General features: G+C 32.6%; 1 protein-coding gene across 1 annotated transcript; it reads right to left on the reverse strand.

The window, feature by feature from the left end:
• Window positions 1-879: 879 nt before the first annotated feature.
• On the reverse strand, window positions 880-5,758 carry LOC105953913 (uncharacterized). Its single transcript, XM_012977595.2, has 7 exons — window positions 5,220-5,758; window positions 4,023-4,122; window positions 3,725-3,787; window positions 3,111-3,231; window positions 1,699-1,781; window positions 1,468-1,529; window positions 880-1,335 (listed from the first exon to the last, which is right to left on the reverse strand). Exons 1-7 carry the CDS (start codon window positions 5,432-5,434, stop codon window positions 1,230-1,232), a joined length of 750 nt encoding a protein of 249 aa, XP_012833049.2. The 5' UTR covers window positions 5,435-5,758; the 3' UTR covers window positions 880-1,229.
• Between the last annotated feature and the right edge of the window lie 11,821 nt (window positions 5,759-17,579).

Here is a 17,579-nt window from a genome sequence, read left to right on the forward strand (position 1 = left end):
TTTTAACAGTTTATAAGTTTAACCAAACAGCCTTTTACTCACAATCACCACTTCTACTTTTTTAGAAGCATTTGCAAACACTACCATAGTATGGTTTAGGGTGAGATAAGAACCGAAGTACATAACCAAAAACCGACAAACCGAACCATTACAAGCCAAACCGACAAGCTCTTTTCAAGCATAAAAGCACCTCTTGAACCGAACCGAAAACTTTAAATGACGCCGTTTTACATCATAATATACATATAAATAGCATAAATATGGTTGCATTGTTTACATTATGTGTTTGTAATTATATGCATTAGAGAACCTACATGTAAAATTGGTTTTGCAGCCAAATGATAACTAATTTGAAATTGGATTTTCTATTTTAGAAATTTGAAGTTTTTAATTTCTTTCACTTAAATATCAAATTGTAAAATTACTACACTTTAGTACTTTAAATCGCATAAAGAGAAGAAGATAAACCAAACCGAAGAAGAGAAAATCCAAAACCAAAAACCGAAAAAACCCGAAATACGGACCGAAACCGAAAGAAATCGAACTAAAACCGATAGTATTGGTTTTTATTTCATACAAACCGAATTTTTCTAGTTCATAAGCGGTTTTTGCCAAAAACCGAACCGAACCGATCCATGCTCACCCCTTATTATGGTTTATCTAAAAAAATAGTATAGTTTAATATGAATATATTATAGATATTATGAATACATGCATAAAGAATTAAGAGCTTATATCCAAATTATCTACTTTTGTGCCTATAACTCAAGAGTTAACCAATAACCCAATATATTTTTCATGATAAGAAATACAAAAACACGAACGCAAACGGATTCGAACCCCGACCTCTCACCAAATTACGAAAGTAGGGACATGAAATAAACTAGTATACATAAATTATATTTATAATTTTATAAAATTAAACCTTAAAAAAGAGAGATCAAGTTATTACAAAGCTACAAAATTCAGAATATCCATACTTTCTTTTTTCAGGGTGTAATGGTTTACAACTGATATACCTTGTTACTCTCTACCATGAAGTAACCAAAACTTTAGGAATTATATAAGGTTAAAAAATAATAATAATAATAATATTTTCCCCGACAAAAGTTGAAATAACAAAGATAAATATTTTGTTTACCTTTGTTGTTAGCCCGAACTCAGTCAACAATACTTTTTTTTCTTCGGAATATATAAGTAAATTAGATATTCATTTGAAGGCTCGATTATCATTGGATTGTGAAAGTCAGCGGAGGAAGAATCGAGTTCGCTAATTCTTCGTTCACCTTAGGAAGCGGCGGCATTTTCTTCATCGTCGGTCCCATCTCGTTCAAGCTGCACAAAACAAATAAATAAAACAAAAAAAAACGGACTTTACTTTACTAGCGCCATTAGGATAAATTAAATACATTATTTCAAGAATTCATTATGAAAATCGTATAATAATCGAGAGATTGGATTACGTACTTGGTCAATATTCTAAAGATGTTATCTCGAGCTTGACCCAAAAACCCAATGTTTTCGCGTATCTGAAAAACAAAAACATGAGAGTAAGATCGGGAGAAAGCACATCACTTACAAGCCCTTATAATAATAATTAATAAGAAATAACGAAAAATTGAACATAATTAAGCAAAGTATACATACATAAGTTATATCTATTGGCATATATAAAAAATAATGAAATAAAAACTTAACCTGATGAGTGGCAAGATTTGTAGATATCTGTTTAAAAGTCCATGCATTCTGCTGAAGAAGCTGCCTTGTGGCCCCGTCTATATCTGCATACGTAAAATACGTTAATATTTACGATATTTTTTTTTATAAATACCATAAAGAATTTCCGGATATTCGAGAAAGATGTTTACTGTAGGCTGTTTATATGATCTCAATCTATAATCGAATTACAATAATTACATCAAAGTAATTCATTCAGTCGAAGAGTCTATACTGTGATTTATCAGCTCTATAAAATTGAATATCTATACATTAAGGCCTCGTTTGGTTATCAAGATAAGACTAGCCAAGATAAGATTAAATAATCTAATGAAAACCCAATTATTTTATCGGACCCCAGAACGTCAAACAAAAAATCTCCCTAAGAGGCAGGATAAAGCAAGATAAGCTATGATAATATCATATTTGCGGGTTGACCTGACAAATTATTGAGGATACCAAACATCAAACAGACTACAATTATTTAGTTAATAATAGCTAATCTCCCTAACCAAACGAGGCCTAAATTCTTTTTTTTTCCTTCTTGATTTTAACTCCAATGGTTATTATTACGTTGCTAAATTCAAGAGTCGAAGAAATATGAAATTTCCATCGATTAAAATTTATAATAGTTGTTAGGTCTAAAGACCTTTTATTCAATGTTTCACTTTTCGTACAACACTATACATTTTATATGTTTCATAGAAACAAAGGCTAATTGCACGTTCGATCCTCGTAAAAGACAGCTCACATAATCACTCTTTCGTAATGACTAGTTCATCGTACCTAGAAAATACTTATATTTATCTATTAACACTCGGCACTACTCTTTTTTCTTTTTCGTTTTTTTAAGAGAGAGAAACATTCGACACTACTCTTGTACACTAACCTTATACTGATTATTATTATTATTATTACATCATGATTATTATTTTTTTCGTTTTTCGTCAAATACATTTTTTAAGGTGCAAGTCTTATAACGATTATTTAGAATAGGGTTATCTCGTATTTCATAACGGCAAAACGCCCACAAATAATTTTATGCTAGATGTTTCTAGAAGAACCGTGTTACATTAGATCACAACTCATAACCTCAATTTATCCCATTAATTGTCTAAATCATATATGAAGAAATTAAATTCTAAATGAAATATGATGATAATTAAAAAAAAATACGCAGTTGGAGTTCATTAGTAAAATCCTTGAAAACACACAAAATGACTTATCATGTGGCCTATATGATAATACGAAAATCGAATTGTTCCGAATTTTGTATGCGAGCATGGAAGTTAATTATAAAAACTAATTCATGCTAATAGCGAAAATAAGATAATAATTATAACTTGTGATGCTAATCGAAACCATTAATCTAATGTTTCAGATAATGAGCGAACCATTGTAGGAGATGATGTCATCGTTGCAATTAGAAACAATTCCCGGAGCGTGAGATAAACCCGACTGGATTGCCAAGCGAGAAGGCTTCACCGAAGAAGAATCGTTAAGTATAACCTTTTCCTGACAAAAATAAATCAACAATTTATTTGATTTTGACTCGTAATAGTAACTAATCAGCAGCAAACCATAATTAAAAAATATATATATATGTATCGTATCTAAGTCAATGAGCATATGAAGACTAAAGTACATTTTTAATTCGTAACAAAAATTTATTTTATTTTGAGGCGGCAAAACATACAATTGAATTGCAACACTATTTCGAAAAATAACAAATATCTATATAAAATGCTTTGTTTTCGAGAAATGTTGGGGGGCCATGGCCCCCCGTGGCCTTATATAGGATCCGCCACTGCGAAGGTCCACATACTTTAGGTGTGACATTTTTAGTAAAAATTACGCGACTTCGAAAAAAAAAAAGTAAAATTTTTGCAACCTTGTGTTATGTATGGCAATAAAAAAATTTAATTGATCAACCTCACATCGAAATAAACGTATAAAAGTTGATTCCTACGAGTAGAAATAGAGAATGAAGTTGAGTAAAAGTAGTTACCTTTCGGTCTTTAATTTTCCGTGCATTGAAGTCGTCCTTTCGTCTCTTGCTAATCTCTTTCTTCTGCATAGTTTTGAACCGATCACTCAAAATAACTACACTAAAGTAAACATTACGTAAATCAAGTCATCGATAACTCATAATAATCTTGACTAATTCAAATTCTTCTCCCCAATCCCAATAATAAATTTCATCAAAAGTCGAAATCGGCTATTTCAATAACGAAAAATGCAATTAAAAAAAAATATTTTTTTATTTTTAAAGACGGTAAAAATATTTCTATGATGAAAAAACTCACAGTCATCCATCTGCAGCGCAATGCCACGTCACGCACAGTCTTGTTCTTTAGCTGCACTGCAATCTTTGCGTACCGGATAATGTTCGACTCGGACGCATACCTATAGATATTGACAAGATGATAAAACAATTGCACAAGGATTATTTACTAAACAGAAAATAAAAAATCGAAAATTACCAAATTATTGTAGATGCTCAATTTCGTAGTATGTTTCACTAATCAAAATAATGTCACTCGATCTTAATTCTAAGTATGTACACCGACAAAGACTTCAATACCTAAAAACAATTATGACAGATAAGGGAGGATGTGGCCTTAATTACTACATGGATTAAATTAAATGAAATCGAAATTAATTTTCGTTGCGAAAATAATTAGGAGTTTTGTCATTAATTTTTTCTTCACTAGTAATTATTCTAGAAAGATTATTAATTAGACAGCAAAAGCCAGAGCAGAACAGAACAGAGCATTCAAAGAACAATCTTACCTACCCACTCCCACCTACCTACCCCCCCCCCCCCCACCCCCCCCCCCCCCTAAACATCCAAATCGAAAGTAGCATCGGCCCGGCCCGAAAATCAAACTCCATTAACAAATCAGTTTCAGGAAAACATAATGGAAATCGAAATATACAGTGTAATCCCTATAACTATTAGATCAAAGCAACTTCAATCGGGAGAAAAACACGATTTTCAATCTCGATCATATTTTTCATCGAAATCATTGTTTTACTTCGACAGAAGAAATGGCAACTATACGAACAAATCTGCGAAAGAACTCATAAAGGGAAACTCAATTTCAGAAAGAAAAAGAAAAAAAAGAGAAAAAAACCGGAATCATTAATCGAAACAAAATCAAACCAAATCACATGCAACAACATTATATGTTTAATCTTTTCAATCATCCAATCAAATCAAACTACCCCATGGGATCCAAAATCCAAAATCAAGAATCATTAATCGAAAGTCGAAACAAATTCAAACTACAAAATCAACAAAATCACATGCAACATTTTCTGTTCAATTTCTCCAATAATCAAATCAAATCAAACTACCCCATCGGATCCAAAATTCAAAAAAAAAAAAAAAAAAAAAAACAAAAAAATCAACCAAAATCAGCAAAAATTACATAAAAAAGAAAATCAAGAAAATCAGCAAAAATTGAAATAAATTAATTAAATTTAATAATAAAACTCACTGAGCCAAACCCTCTTCCAGCATGACTTGTTCTTCAGGTGTCCAGTCCATAGAAATATTCTGCTGATGCTGGAAAGTTGGCACACCCCATTCTCCACCATGCAAGCTTCCACTGTAAGAAGATGATGAAGTTGTTACAGCTGTACCATGTTTCTTATTTCCACCCCCGCCCCCGCCCCCGCCCCCTTCTTTGTGGGTCCCACTCGAGCTCGCCATTAAAACATGCACCAGATCACACAATTTTGAGGCAACCCAATAAACTAATTTAATATATGGGCTACCTCAAGAAAAAAAAAAGAAAAAAAAAAGGGATTAGCGAAGATTAGGACAAGATTTAATGTTGGTCTGAAAATTAAGAGAGGAGTGAGAAAGAAGAGAGAGAGAAAGAAGAGAGAGAAAGTAAGGGGAATCTGAAGTGCACGTATGAAGGGAAGGAAGGAAGAAAGGAAGGAAGGAAGAAAAACAAAAGGGGTAAATAGTATACAAATGGAAGCAACTCTGTGGTGTGCCTATTTATATATTATGGTCGCACGCCTCTCTATACTGGACAAATCGTGTATCTATATTCTATATTATATTATGCATACACTTTTTTGCATGTATCTATCTATATAGGATATAATTTGCATCAACGTCCCTATACTATTGACTGTTTTGCACCAAAACCCTAAATATTTGAAACTTTGCTTTTCACCTCCCTGAACTATTTTTTTTTTTTGACAACCACGTCTTTAATTATTTAGGGCTCGTTTGTTTTCTAAGATACGACTAGCCAAGATAAGTGATTTTAGGAGAACATAATAGTTCAATAAATGATTTCTCAATTATTAGTGATTAGAGGATTTTTTTTTTTTTTAAATAATTGTTGGGCGGCCAGAAAAGTTGGTGAAATAACCAAACATCTAATAAGACCTAATTTATTTAATTAATCATGACTTATTTTACTAACTAAACGAGCATTCAGATATTAGGATTCACCTCCGGTGAATTATAGTAATTTAGCAACTATTCCCTTGCGTCGATTTTCAGTAATACTTTTATTAAAATTATTTTACCCTTAATGTTAATGTTAATATAGTGTAGATTATTTTTTTGTCTTTCTTTTACTACATTTAGGGTGAAAATTGGAAACACTCAAATGAAATTTAGCATTTTCATTAAAAAATGGAAGGGGAAAGTAGTTATCACTGCAGATTTTAAAATGCAGAATGAAAATTACAAATTTTATTTTGAATTTGCCATAATTTTCTAATTTTGACTTGGTTCAATATGTATAACTAGGGGAATAAGTCGGACGGATTGGAAGTAGCCATGTCTGAAAAACCCCATTTTCGGAAGTAAAAAACTAATTCCAATTTTGTTCCAAAAAATATCGTAAATCGAAATTTTGAAAATTGAAATGAAAAAACTTGTTCCAAAATCGATTTTTTTTTATTGGAATCAATGGAATTGGAAAATTTCAATTTTGATCACCTAAAATATAAAATACATAATAATATTGATATCTTAAATGTAATTTCAGATTTTTTTTAATCGGATCAAAAATAAAAATCTCTTATATATTCCAACTTCGATCCAAATTATTTCCGAACAATCGGAAATCAGAATTTTAAAATTCGGAATGAAAAATAGTATTCCAATATCGATTTTTTTTGTATCGGAATCTGCGATATTAAAATTTCCATTCCAATTCTCACCCCTACAAATAAGGGATGTTCATGCCAAAATTTCAAATATTTGGGGTGGTGTTGCTAAATAACCATAATGTAGGGAGGTGTGAATGCAAATTAAGACGAATGATAATATTATATTTTTTTTTACCAAATGGGACATGGTAATGGGGGGTGGAATTCTTTTCTCGGTTTGGAGAAAACAAAAAAAAAAAAAAATTATATATATATATATATAATTTTTTTTTCTTCTTTTTGAGAAAAAGGGCAAAGTGGGGGCTGACGCATTGACAGCATCCATTTGTTGTTGGAATTGTTTTTGTGTTTTTTTTCTTTTCTTTTTTCTTTTTATTTTTTCCTTTAAAAAAGAAGAAAAAAGATTTGGAGCTTCTTTATACTTTTTGTCTTGCTTGTTTATTGGCCAGGAGAAAAAGGTAAATTTAGCTTTAAAGTCAGGTGCAATTGGACTTTTTTTTTTTTTCTTAAATCCTCGTTGGATATTTTGACATTTAATGAAAAAAAAATCAGTGTAATAATGATGTGAACATGATTGGAGTTTGGTTTCATTGGAATTATCAAAAAAAAATTCATTAGTGTTGGGAACTAGTTTCAACTCTCTAGTCTGTAAGAAAATTAATTTGGTCTTCTTTTGTTCAAAGTTCAAATCATTTATATATTATTTAAACTGAATAGTGAATAGAATGTGTTCAACATAAATTAAGAGATAGTTGGAGGTAGCCCTCACTAACTTAAATATATAGGGTTAGTACTACGCTTCATTTTTTAATATTTAATGTATTATATACATTTTTTAGTTTTTTAATTTCATTCTTCTATATTCTCTTCATTTTTACTCCTATAAAATGTGAAGTTTTTTCAATTTAGAAAGTTCACTAAATTTTTACAGTTTTTCTTTTCTCTATTCATTTCAATATGTAATTAACAATTACGAACCTCGGATCCAATTGTATTGAACTTCAATTATGCAAAGATTAACAACTTAATCTTAGCTCGTTGTTTTCAATGATCTACAGTACACGAAAAATATGGCCATCAATGGTTCAAGTGTTAGCTAACCGTGTGCTCACAATTCTTTGTGATTCGAACAACACATTGTCCTTACAAGGAATTTTCCGTAGAGCCCAAATTAAGATAAAATTCGTTTTAACTTAATCCCCGATCAAATCTGTGAATGCCCAACGAATCAAGATTGGCGTCTAGCAACTACGCATAATGATTCCCTAGATACAAATGAAGTGCATGCAAGAACCGTGTGATTTAGTTAACTTACAGTACGATCCCTCCGACACATATGTGCCGATTGAAGTTGAGGTATTGGTCCACCGAGACCTCCATTATTATTCATAATTGTGCGAACGTTCTAGGTAATATTATCCGTTCTTGTGTGTTAGAGAAACTCATTTTCCTAATCATCCCACTGTCATCTCTGGCCAGAGACTCCATGGATTATAACCCATCAGAACACACAGGACATCCAAGACTAATCAAGCGCTCGAATACCCTACTACAATGCACAAACTTCACACTAGATTTTGGATTGTGCGAATATTAACCATTGGAGCGGTCTTCGATGAGACTCAGGGACAGGTCACGACACATGTGGTCCTCTATATGATGTTTGGGTGATGTTTTGGTCTCTTAAGAGATTTTTAAGGAGAGGGAGTTCACTGAACTCATATATATGAGCACTCACTCAAGTATGCCGATGTCGCAACACTGGTGTACTCTAAGTGCTAGTCTAAAAAATGAAAGGTCGGTATCCTCATTATTGGTTTAACTCATCTACTAGGAACAAGTTTTAACAGTTACATTACTTATACTGAATAATCTCATAGTTCTACTAGACCAATTCAAAATAATAAAGTAACTCGATAGGAGTACTACATCTTAAGCGCTTGCATGGGATAACATATATAGAATGCAAAAAGTAGATTTGTTTATTCTTGTAATATGAATTTGAATCGATATTTTTTTTGTGAATTAAAATTTTGTTTATAAAAGGACTAGGTGAAAAAAAATTGTCAACCCTATGTCTGAGTGATCACTACTTATGGCTAGATTCATCTCGAAGTCTATAGAAGAATTATTATGCCAAACGTATATTCATTTACGAACCTTGAAAGAATAAAACACATATAAATTCTTGAGTTGTTTGTTCTTCCTAAAAGACTTATGTGTGGATTCTTGCGTATAAGGGAGTTTGTTGATAACATATTGGCAGAGGCGGAGATTGCAGGTGCAGGTGTTGCAACAATACAAGTTTCTTCTATCAGGCCATAAAGAAGACCAGGAGAAGTGCTTAAAAGATATCGGGAGATGTCGGTTCGTCGTCTGAAGGAAGTTCAACATTGGAGGGAATCCAAGAGTGCAGATGAATAATCTATTGTGAAAACAACAAGTTCGAGTTGTGTACAAGAACGACAAATAACATAAAGAGGGGATCTTTAGTGTGTTTATCAAGTCCAATTATTGTACTCTTAAATCTAAACTAGTGAAACATTGATTGTAGGTCCTCGTGGATATAGGTCACAATTTTGTCTGAACCATTTTATATCGTGCATCTTTTGATTCTGATTTTAGTTGTTAAATTATGCTTCACACAACAATTATAGTTGCAACACCATAACATAAAGAGGGGATCTTTAGTGTGTTTATCAAGTCCAATTATTGTACTCTTAAATCTAAATTAGTGAAACATTGATTGTAGGTTCTCGTGGATATAGGCCACAATTTTGTCTGAACCATTTTATATCGTGCATCTTTTGATTCTGATTTTTAGTTGTTAAATTATGCTTCACACAACAATTATAGTTGCAACACCATTAATAGAATAACAATTAATTTATATCAATAGAACCAATAGAGCTTTATGGACATATAAATCAGTAGTTAAATACAACTTTTCTAATGGGAGAAATATGTGTAAAACGTTTTTACCTATAATTATTTCAGTTATTTTTCTTAGGGGAAATGTGGGATAGCCCCCTAGTTTTGAATGGATAGGTCCTATGAATTTTTTTTCCCTAGTCAAAAACTCAAATTCTAGTCTTAATTAGTGAGACCCCCTGAACAACTTGAATTACCTGTTTTACCCTTTTAATTTCAATTCAAACCCTAGTTTTTTCTCTCCCACTTATTCAGCCGTTCCATCTTTCCAACCACTCTCCCTCCTCTCTCTCTCTCTCTCTCTCTCTCTCTCTCTCTCTCTCTCTCTCTCTCTCTCTCTCTCTCTCTCTCTCTCTCTCTCTCTCTCTCTCTCTCTCTCTCTCTCTCTCTCTCTCTCTCTCTCTCTCCTCTCTCTCTCTCTCTCTCTCTCTCTCGTGACATCTCTCCCCCTATTTCTCTTCTTCTCTCTCTAACTCTCTCTCTATCCAAAGCCATGTGACCCTCTTCTCCTTCTCCCCCAACTTGCGTAGCCCACCGTTGCTGCTCCCCACCGCCGCCCGCAGCCGCTGCTCCCAACGAGAACGAAGCCGCTGCTCCTGACAAAAACAGAGCCGCTGCTCCCTCCGCCGACGCCGCCTGCAACTTCTGCTCCCTCCGCCGCCGACGCTGCTCCCCCCGCCGTCGTCTGCCATCGCTGCACGGGATCTGTATTTCGACGACGATTTGTATTGCCGGAGAATAGGATCCGTATCCCGGCCGCAATCCACGAACGGAATACATATCCCGCCGCACGAGTTTCTGGCTTGGTAAGATTGGAACTCGTTCCTTGAAAAATATGAGGTAATTTGTTGTCATTTTTGTTTGTTTCATGGATTGATGTTGGGCACTTGTATTAAATTCGAACTATGTGAAAAAACTAGAATTTGTGATTTACCCAATTGTTTAGGTATATTTTTTCCTGTAATAAAATGAATTATTGCTTGATGAATTGTTTTGCTTGATGAATTTGTGTGGAGTGCTGATGATTGGTCCTGTGGAGTTACATAGAGATGGACACCAAGGTAAATAGAGGATGGTTATACTACTACACATTACTATACAAAACTATGGTTACATGTAGTAATATATAGTAATATACAGTAACATATGCACATGACTGTGTTTTTTCAATTGATATTTGTAATAAAAATTGTTATTTATACTTATGTATAAGATTCTGCTTTGTTTTTTTTTTTTTTTTAATTAACATTCTACTCTACATATACATACCTACAATTCTAAATTATATGTATGCATAACTCATTGATTCTCACTTTTTATTATCTGATTTTATTTGTCATCTCATTAATTCTGTCTCAAGAACATACAACAAATCAAATGATTTTGTATGATAGAATTTCACTACAATAAGTAAATATATTATTTTTTTCAACTACATTGTTCTATTCATCATTGAATTGTGAACTTTTTGGTGGTGTAGATGAATTTTATTTATATACATATATAGTCACATGTGGTCAGGTACGTGTAGTCATATATAGTCACATGTAGAACAAGAATGAACATAACTACATGTGACTATAGTTGATTACATATAGTCATATCTAGTCATATGCAGTAACAATAATGCACATAACTACTTGTAACTATAGTTCACCAAAGTAAATTTATCAAAAAAATGTCTTTCATTGTTTTTTTGTATTTTTTTCATGTAATGTAATTTGCTTGTTCCATTTTGTTCTTCGTTTTCTTTAACTTGTATTTTTTTGTCACAGGTTTTGCTTTGTATAACGTTATGAGATGCAACGAATAAGATGCAAGAGTAGTGCCATGTGAAGTTGCATTCATGCTATTGTACTCCAGACTTATGCCACTTATATAACTATAGATAATTGTATATAACTATAGTCACGTGTGCTTATAGTTATAAGTATGTTATGTGTTTTTTAATGTATAGTAATGCGTGTTCATGATTTGAAGATTATATGCATGTGATTGTGTATTTTTTTTTTTGGGTTAGTTGATTCATAATATCAAGATTAAAATTGTGATTTTTGTTGTTGGTGTAGATTAAGTTTGGGGTAAAAAGACAGTACATGATTACAAATAACTATACATGACAGTGGTATACTATAATCATGTGTAGTCAATTTCAGTACAGTAAATTTATAAAAAAAATAAGAATATTAAATGATTAAAAAAAATTAAAAAAATTAAAAAAAATTAAAAATTAAAATAAAAAAATAAAATAAAATAAAAAAAAAAAATTAAAATTAAAAAATTAAAAAATACAAAATATGGTATATATAAAAAATAATAATAAAAATTCATTTGGGGTGCATTATGCATGATTTATTGTATTTCGAGGGTGCAAAGTGCTATTAATTTATTTCGAGGGTGTAAAGTGCCAAAATGATATATTTCAAGGGTGCAAAGTGGAACTAAGCCTATTTTTTATTAAAAAAATTTATAAAAATGATAAATGCAGGCCCAAAATGCTATATGCAGTTGGGCATTATGTTGAATGCGGGGGCAAAAATACTGATTGCAGTTGGGCGAAAATTGCACTTAAGGGCACAATGGTATTTTTGCCTCTCCAGAGAGGTATCTCAAAAGAAGAATTTTAGGGGTGGACCTATCCTTATAAATTTTCCATTCCAGGGGTGTATACCAAATGGACCCTTTTTTTTTTATATTACCCTTTAGTTATTACACACTAAATTATTAATATAAAATATAGTTTATTTATTTTTTAAATTATGAGTTTTCATTAGAACTCCACCATTATATTTATATTACCCTTAAAAGAAAACAGAATTTCGAAATTGGAGTGAAAAAACTTGCTCAAAAAGAAATAAATAATCTAGATAAAAATTCGGTGCGATAAAAAAATTATTTTTCTTATTCACTAATAATATAAAATACTTGATAATATTGATATGAGAAAATGAGGGATACCCCCTACTTTTGAAAATATATTAGAGGAGATCCCTGTCTTTTTTCACCTTTTTGACCAAAACCCAAGTTTTTTATCTTAATTTGGCAGACCCCTGGACAACTTGAAGTGACCTTTTTGCCCTTCAGTTTGCCCTAAGCCCTATAACATTCTCTTTTACTCACACGTCGTTACATCTCACCCTCTCTCTTCATCTCGCTCTCTAACTCTCCCAAATCCAATCTCTCCATCTCTCTCTCTTCATCTCTCTCTCTAATCCTCCCAGATCCGGCGTCTCCATATCTTTTATCTTCCTAGGAAAAAACGCAGTTCCACATCCTTTCTTCTTCCACCACCGTCGCTGACGACCTCCGCCGCCTCTCTCCCTCTCTTCGTGCACCACCGTCGCCGACGCCCTCCGCCGTTCCGCTCCCTCTCTTCGTCCACCACCGTCGCCGACGTCCTCGCCACCATCAAATTTTGCAGATATTTTTTGAGTTTTGGTTCTAATTTTTTTTTTCTTTTTTTGGTGTGAAGCTATGAGTTTAACTTTGGGAGTAGGCTTGTACATAAAACGCGATTGATGTGGCAAGAAACATAATAAAAAACGCCCGAAACTTGTTCCTGGTGGTGGTGTGACAAAACTTACTGCATTTGCTATGTTGAAGCAGAAGAGTTCATCCATTGAAGGCGCATAAAAGGTAATGAATTTTAATGTGTCTTAATATGTTAAATCACTGTTTATTGGTCCTCAAATGATTTGGTTACCTTTATTTATACTTGGGAGTATATGTAAATTCGTGCTGAGAATGTTTTGTTGGTAATATGATATTGATATTTTATTTATCAAGAATGAATTAGGTGACTACTTTACCTGTGTTTCAACTATTATTTTATCTATGGTTTCCACTTCAACTTACTTTGATCTTTGACTTTTGGTTATACGAAGAACAATGACTAGCATACTCTATGTTTGTAATTTGACAATATAAGTTGTCTCGGATCACCTGGAGAACAAAGTCACATACGTGTATATATATAGTCACATGTGGTCATATACATGTAGTCATATACAGTCATGTGTAGTAACATACAGTAATATATGGTGGAGTAACATGTAGTAATATATATTCATGTCTCGGATCGCCTGGAGAACAAAGTCAGGTACTTGAAGGGACAAACAAAGTTACATGCATGTATATAGTCACATGTGGTCATATACATGTAGTCATATATAGTCACGTGTAGTAACATACAGTAATATATGGTGTAGTAACATGTAGTAATATATAGTTATATATAACTATGTAGTCATGTAGTCATGTGTGAGTTATGTGGGGAGTATATATGTATATCAGTATGTGATAGTGTAGGTGATAGTGTGTGTGTGTGTGTGTGTGCACATTCAAATTTGAAGCAAAATTCATTGTTTGTTTAACTCTTTTTCTTTTTTACAGGTCTTGTGTTTGAACTACTATGTAGTAAGTTTTTGCGGAATGGATTGTGTCCGTCGTTCAAAACAAGCGGTTTTCGTGTTGACAAGTGGGATTTGAGTCAAATTTAGTCGTATAAATAACTATAGTCATGTATAGTTTCATGTAGTTATATATAGTTATATAAAAGCTATGTTGTTTTTCTGATGTATAGTGAGTTGATGATTGTGTTTTTTTTCATTTTTTTTGTTGGGGACTAAATTCTCTATGATATCATGAATCAAATTTTGAATTTATTTATTGGTGTAGATGAATTTTTTTTATATAATCAACGGTTTATATAATCGATCGATCATAACTTTGGGGTAAAAAAATAGTACATGACTATGGTATACTATAGTCATGTGTAGTAATTTCAGAACAGTAAATTTATCAAAAATTTGAAAAAAAATAAAAAAAGTTAAAAAAATAAAATTAAAAAAATTAAAAATTAAAAAAATTAAAATTAAAAAATTAAAAATTAAAAATTAAAAATAATTAAAAAAAATACAAAACGAAGGTACAAATAAAAAAATAATAATAAAATAAACATTTATATTTTTTATTAAAAAAATCTATAAAAATGATAAATGCAGGTCGAAAATGCTAATACAGTTGGCCAGAATGTTGAATGCAGCTGGCGAAATTACTGAATGCAGTTGGGAGAAAATGCACATAAGGGCACAATAGTATTTTTGCCTCTTCAGGGGGTATCTCAAAGAAAATATTTTAGGAGTGGACTTATCCCTATATATTTTACATATTAAGGGTGTATATCAAATGGACCCTATTGATATTCTTTTAGTTTTATTAGTTTAATTGTAATTATGCAACAACAAAAGTTGTTTATATATTATACAAGTAAATGAACTATTTCTTAAAGTAGCTTAATTATTATGTTGAGATGCATTTTCAATCATCTAATAAGCATCACTAATTTTAGGACCTATATTTTAGCGACACATAATAGCACCTTTCTTTGATTAAAAATTATTTGCTTACTATTTTTTGCAAAGCAAAGTATCATTATATATGAATTATGATGGTCGGGCATAATAAAGTGGTTGCCTTGCTATAAAAGCCATATGTTATGATATGATTATTTCTCAAACAATAATTATATTAAAGTTGGCATGAGTTTTTCATTAATTATTGTTCACATGGCAAAGACTCGGATATCGGTGGGTTACAATCGAATATCATAAGTCTTTTTGTGTACTGAATGTACTATAAGATTAAAGTTTCCGTATTTTCTAGTGGAACTGTGAAGGAGTGAGGGGCTTTAACCCCCGATATTAAAAAATAAAAAACAATTAGGTTTTCACATAAGGACTGCAGGGGGCGGAATTCGGCATCTCATTGTTGGTCTTGTCAATTATCTTTTACTCTTGCGCACGATGAATTATCCGGTAAATTATGGGACGACGGATAAACCTAGTTGCAGGATCCTTCCTATATGGAAGTGAACTGAATCTTGATCAAATCTCAAAGAATTATATTTTCATTCAAAGACTCCAGGTATTATCTATAAGTACAAATTATTCTCCACTTGAAGATACGATCTCTTGCACACACCATTGTTCACGTAATGTTCTCTTTCATTTTCCTTCTTTATTTACTCTTTCTTGACCTATTTTTTCCGTATTGACTTGAGCATTGGAGTGTTCCCTGGGACACAAGGCATGGGATTTTTTCAGTCAAACGAAGCAATTTTTCGACAATCAGGGGTCAGAAAAGGTGTTCGAGAAGAGCCAATTTTGATGGCTGTAAAATCCAACTCCATTAAGTGGCGATCTCTGTTGGGATTTAAGATTGAGCATAAGACGTGAGGAACAATCAAAGACTTCTTATTTGTTTGGACATGTTTATGAGCTCGCAATTGTCTTGTGTAGTTCATATTTGACGCAGAACGGAAGCACGGTAAGGAATTAATGTCTACGAATCAATTCTATAGAACACGATAACTCTGGTCCTCAGAAATTTTATTAATAATGAAAGATGCTGAAAAATAAACCCTAGAGCAACTATTTATACTAAAGAAAACGAAAAACCTAATCAAACTAGGAAAACGAGAAAATTACCAAAAAAAGGCAAAAAACTAAATAGCTCCTAACCCTAATAGAATACCGAAACTTGGAAACATCCCAACTTGTGGAATTCAAATCCGAATTTTCTTGAGTTGATTATGAATTATTTAAAATTTTCCTAAAAATAGCAACAACGTCGTTTTGAAGGCCTAAACGACCTCGAAACGCCAAAATTCATCGCACATCACAGCGTAACTGTGAGTTTAACTCCCCTCGTTGTTCCAGTTCGAAAAAACTTGGTCCCACACAATTTCAGCTCCGCCACCTCTGCATCAATATTAATCTCTTGGACTTCAATTAGTAGAAGTTTGCTTTACAATGGGCATGGGGAGGAAATCTTTGAGATGAATTTTGAACCGAGGACCTCATAATTTTTGGATATGCGAGAATTGTAACTGTAACTTATATTTAAATTAGAAATTCTAGTTAAACTGTAACTGGACTTATATCCGTTATTATAAATAAGAGAAAATTTACAGGGAAACACCCCCTCTAAAAAATAATTAGAGAAAACCCTCTTATCTAATATTTCATCCAAATGATATTTATATAATTCCAAAACTATTTTTATTTGATTATAACTATTTTATCCCTAATTATATATCATCTTTTCCAAACCCTTTTTTTTTTCTCTGCCATATCTATCATTTATCTTCTCAGTATTCAAATCTCAAATCTCTCTCCCCCTCCGCCACCATCATGACCTAAATTACGAACAACTTCTGGAAATCCACGGCAAAGACTATGGCGACAATGCGGCGGATGATCTTGCACTAGCGAATACCCCAATTAGCGTTCCATTACCCACAGTTTCTCGATTTTGCGAAAATTTCTTCTTTGTCGCCGGAGGTTATGGGTTTTTAATTTGATTTTGCTGCCAATTCTTTTTGGATATGGGTGATGGAGAAAATTGGGTTTGGGTGGCTTTGTATTGGTGCTTTTGATGGTGGTGGTTTTGTTTGGGTTGGTGGTTGTTGGTTGTAATTTACTTTATTTGTCATTAAAAACCGTCAGAATATGGAAGTATAGTGGTGATGGTGTGGTGTAGCGGTGGCGTGGTGACGAAAAATGGCATATCTATGGTTTTTTGGTAGATCCGGCGGAAGACGGCGCGGGTAGAGAAATTCGCGCAGGGTGTACTCTTAATCGACTATGTATTTTTCGGTAGTCGATTAAGTTAGTCGACTATGCTCTGGTAGTCGATTAAAGTGTTAATCGACTGTTTTGGTAGTCGATTAAGGTTACTTGATTTCATTTTTTTAATTCATTTTTGGGTTCCTATTTGTATAA

This window comes from Erythranthe guttata, chromosome 7 (genome assembly GCF_056151865.1).
Source record: "Erythranthe guttata isolate IM_541 chromosome 7, IM_541, whole genome shotgun sequence".
NCBI lineage: Eukaryota > Viridiplantae > Streptophyta > Magnoliopsida > Lamiales > Phrymaceae > Erythranthe > Erythranthe guttata.

Coding starts and splice junctions, on each gene's coding strand:
- LOC105953913 (XM_012977595.2), bottom strand. CDS start 5,434: ATGGCGAGCTCGAGTGGGACCCACAAAGAAGGGGGCGGGGGCGGGGGC. Junction 3,788..4,022: donor TGCGCTGCAGATGGATGACT/GTGAGTTTTTTC, acceptor AAAACTATGCAG/AAGAAAGAGATTAGCAAGAG. Junction 1,530..1,698: donor CAAATCTTGCCACTCATCAG/GTTAAGTTTTTA, acceptor TTTGTTTTTCAG/ATACGCGAAAACATTGGGTT.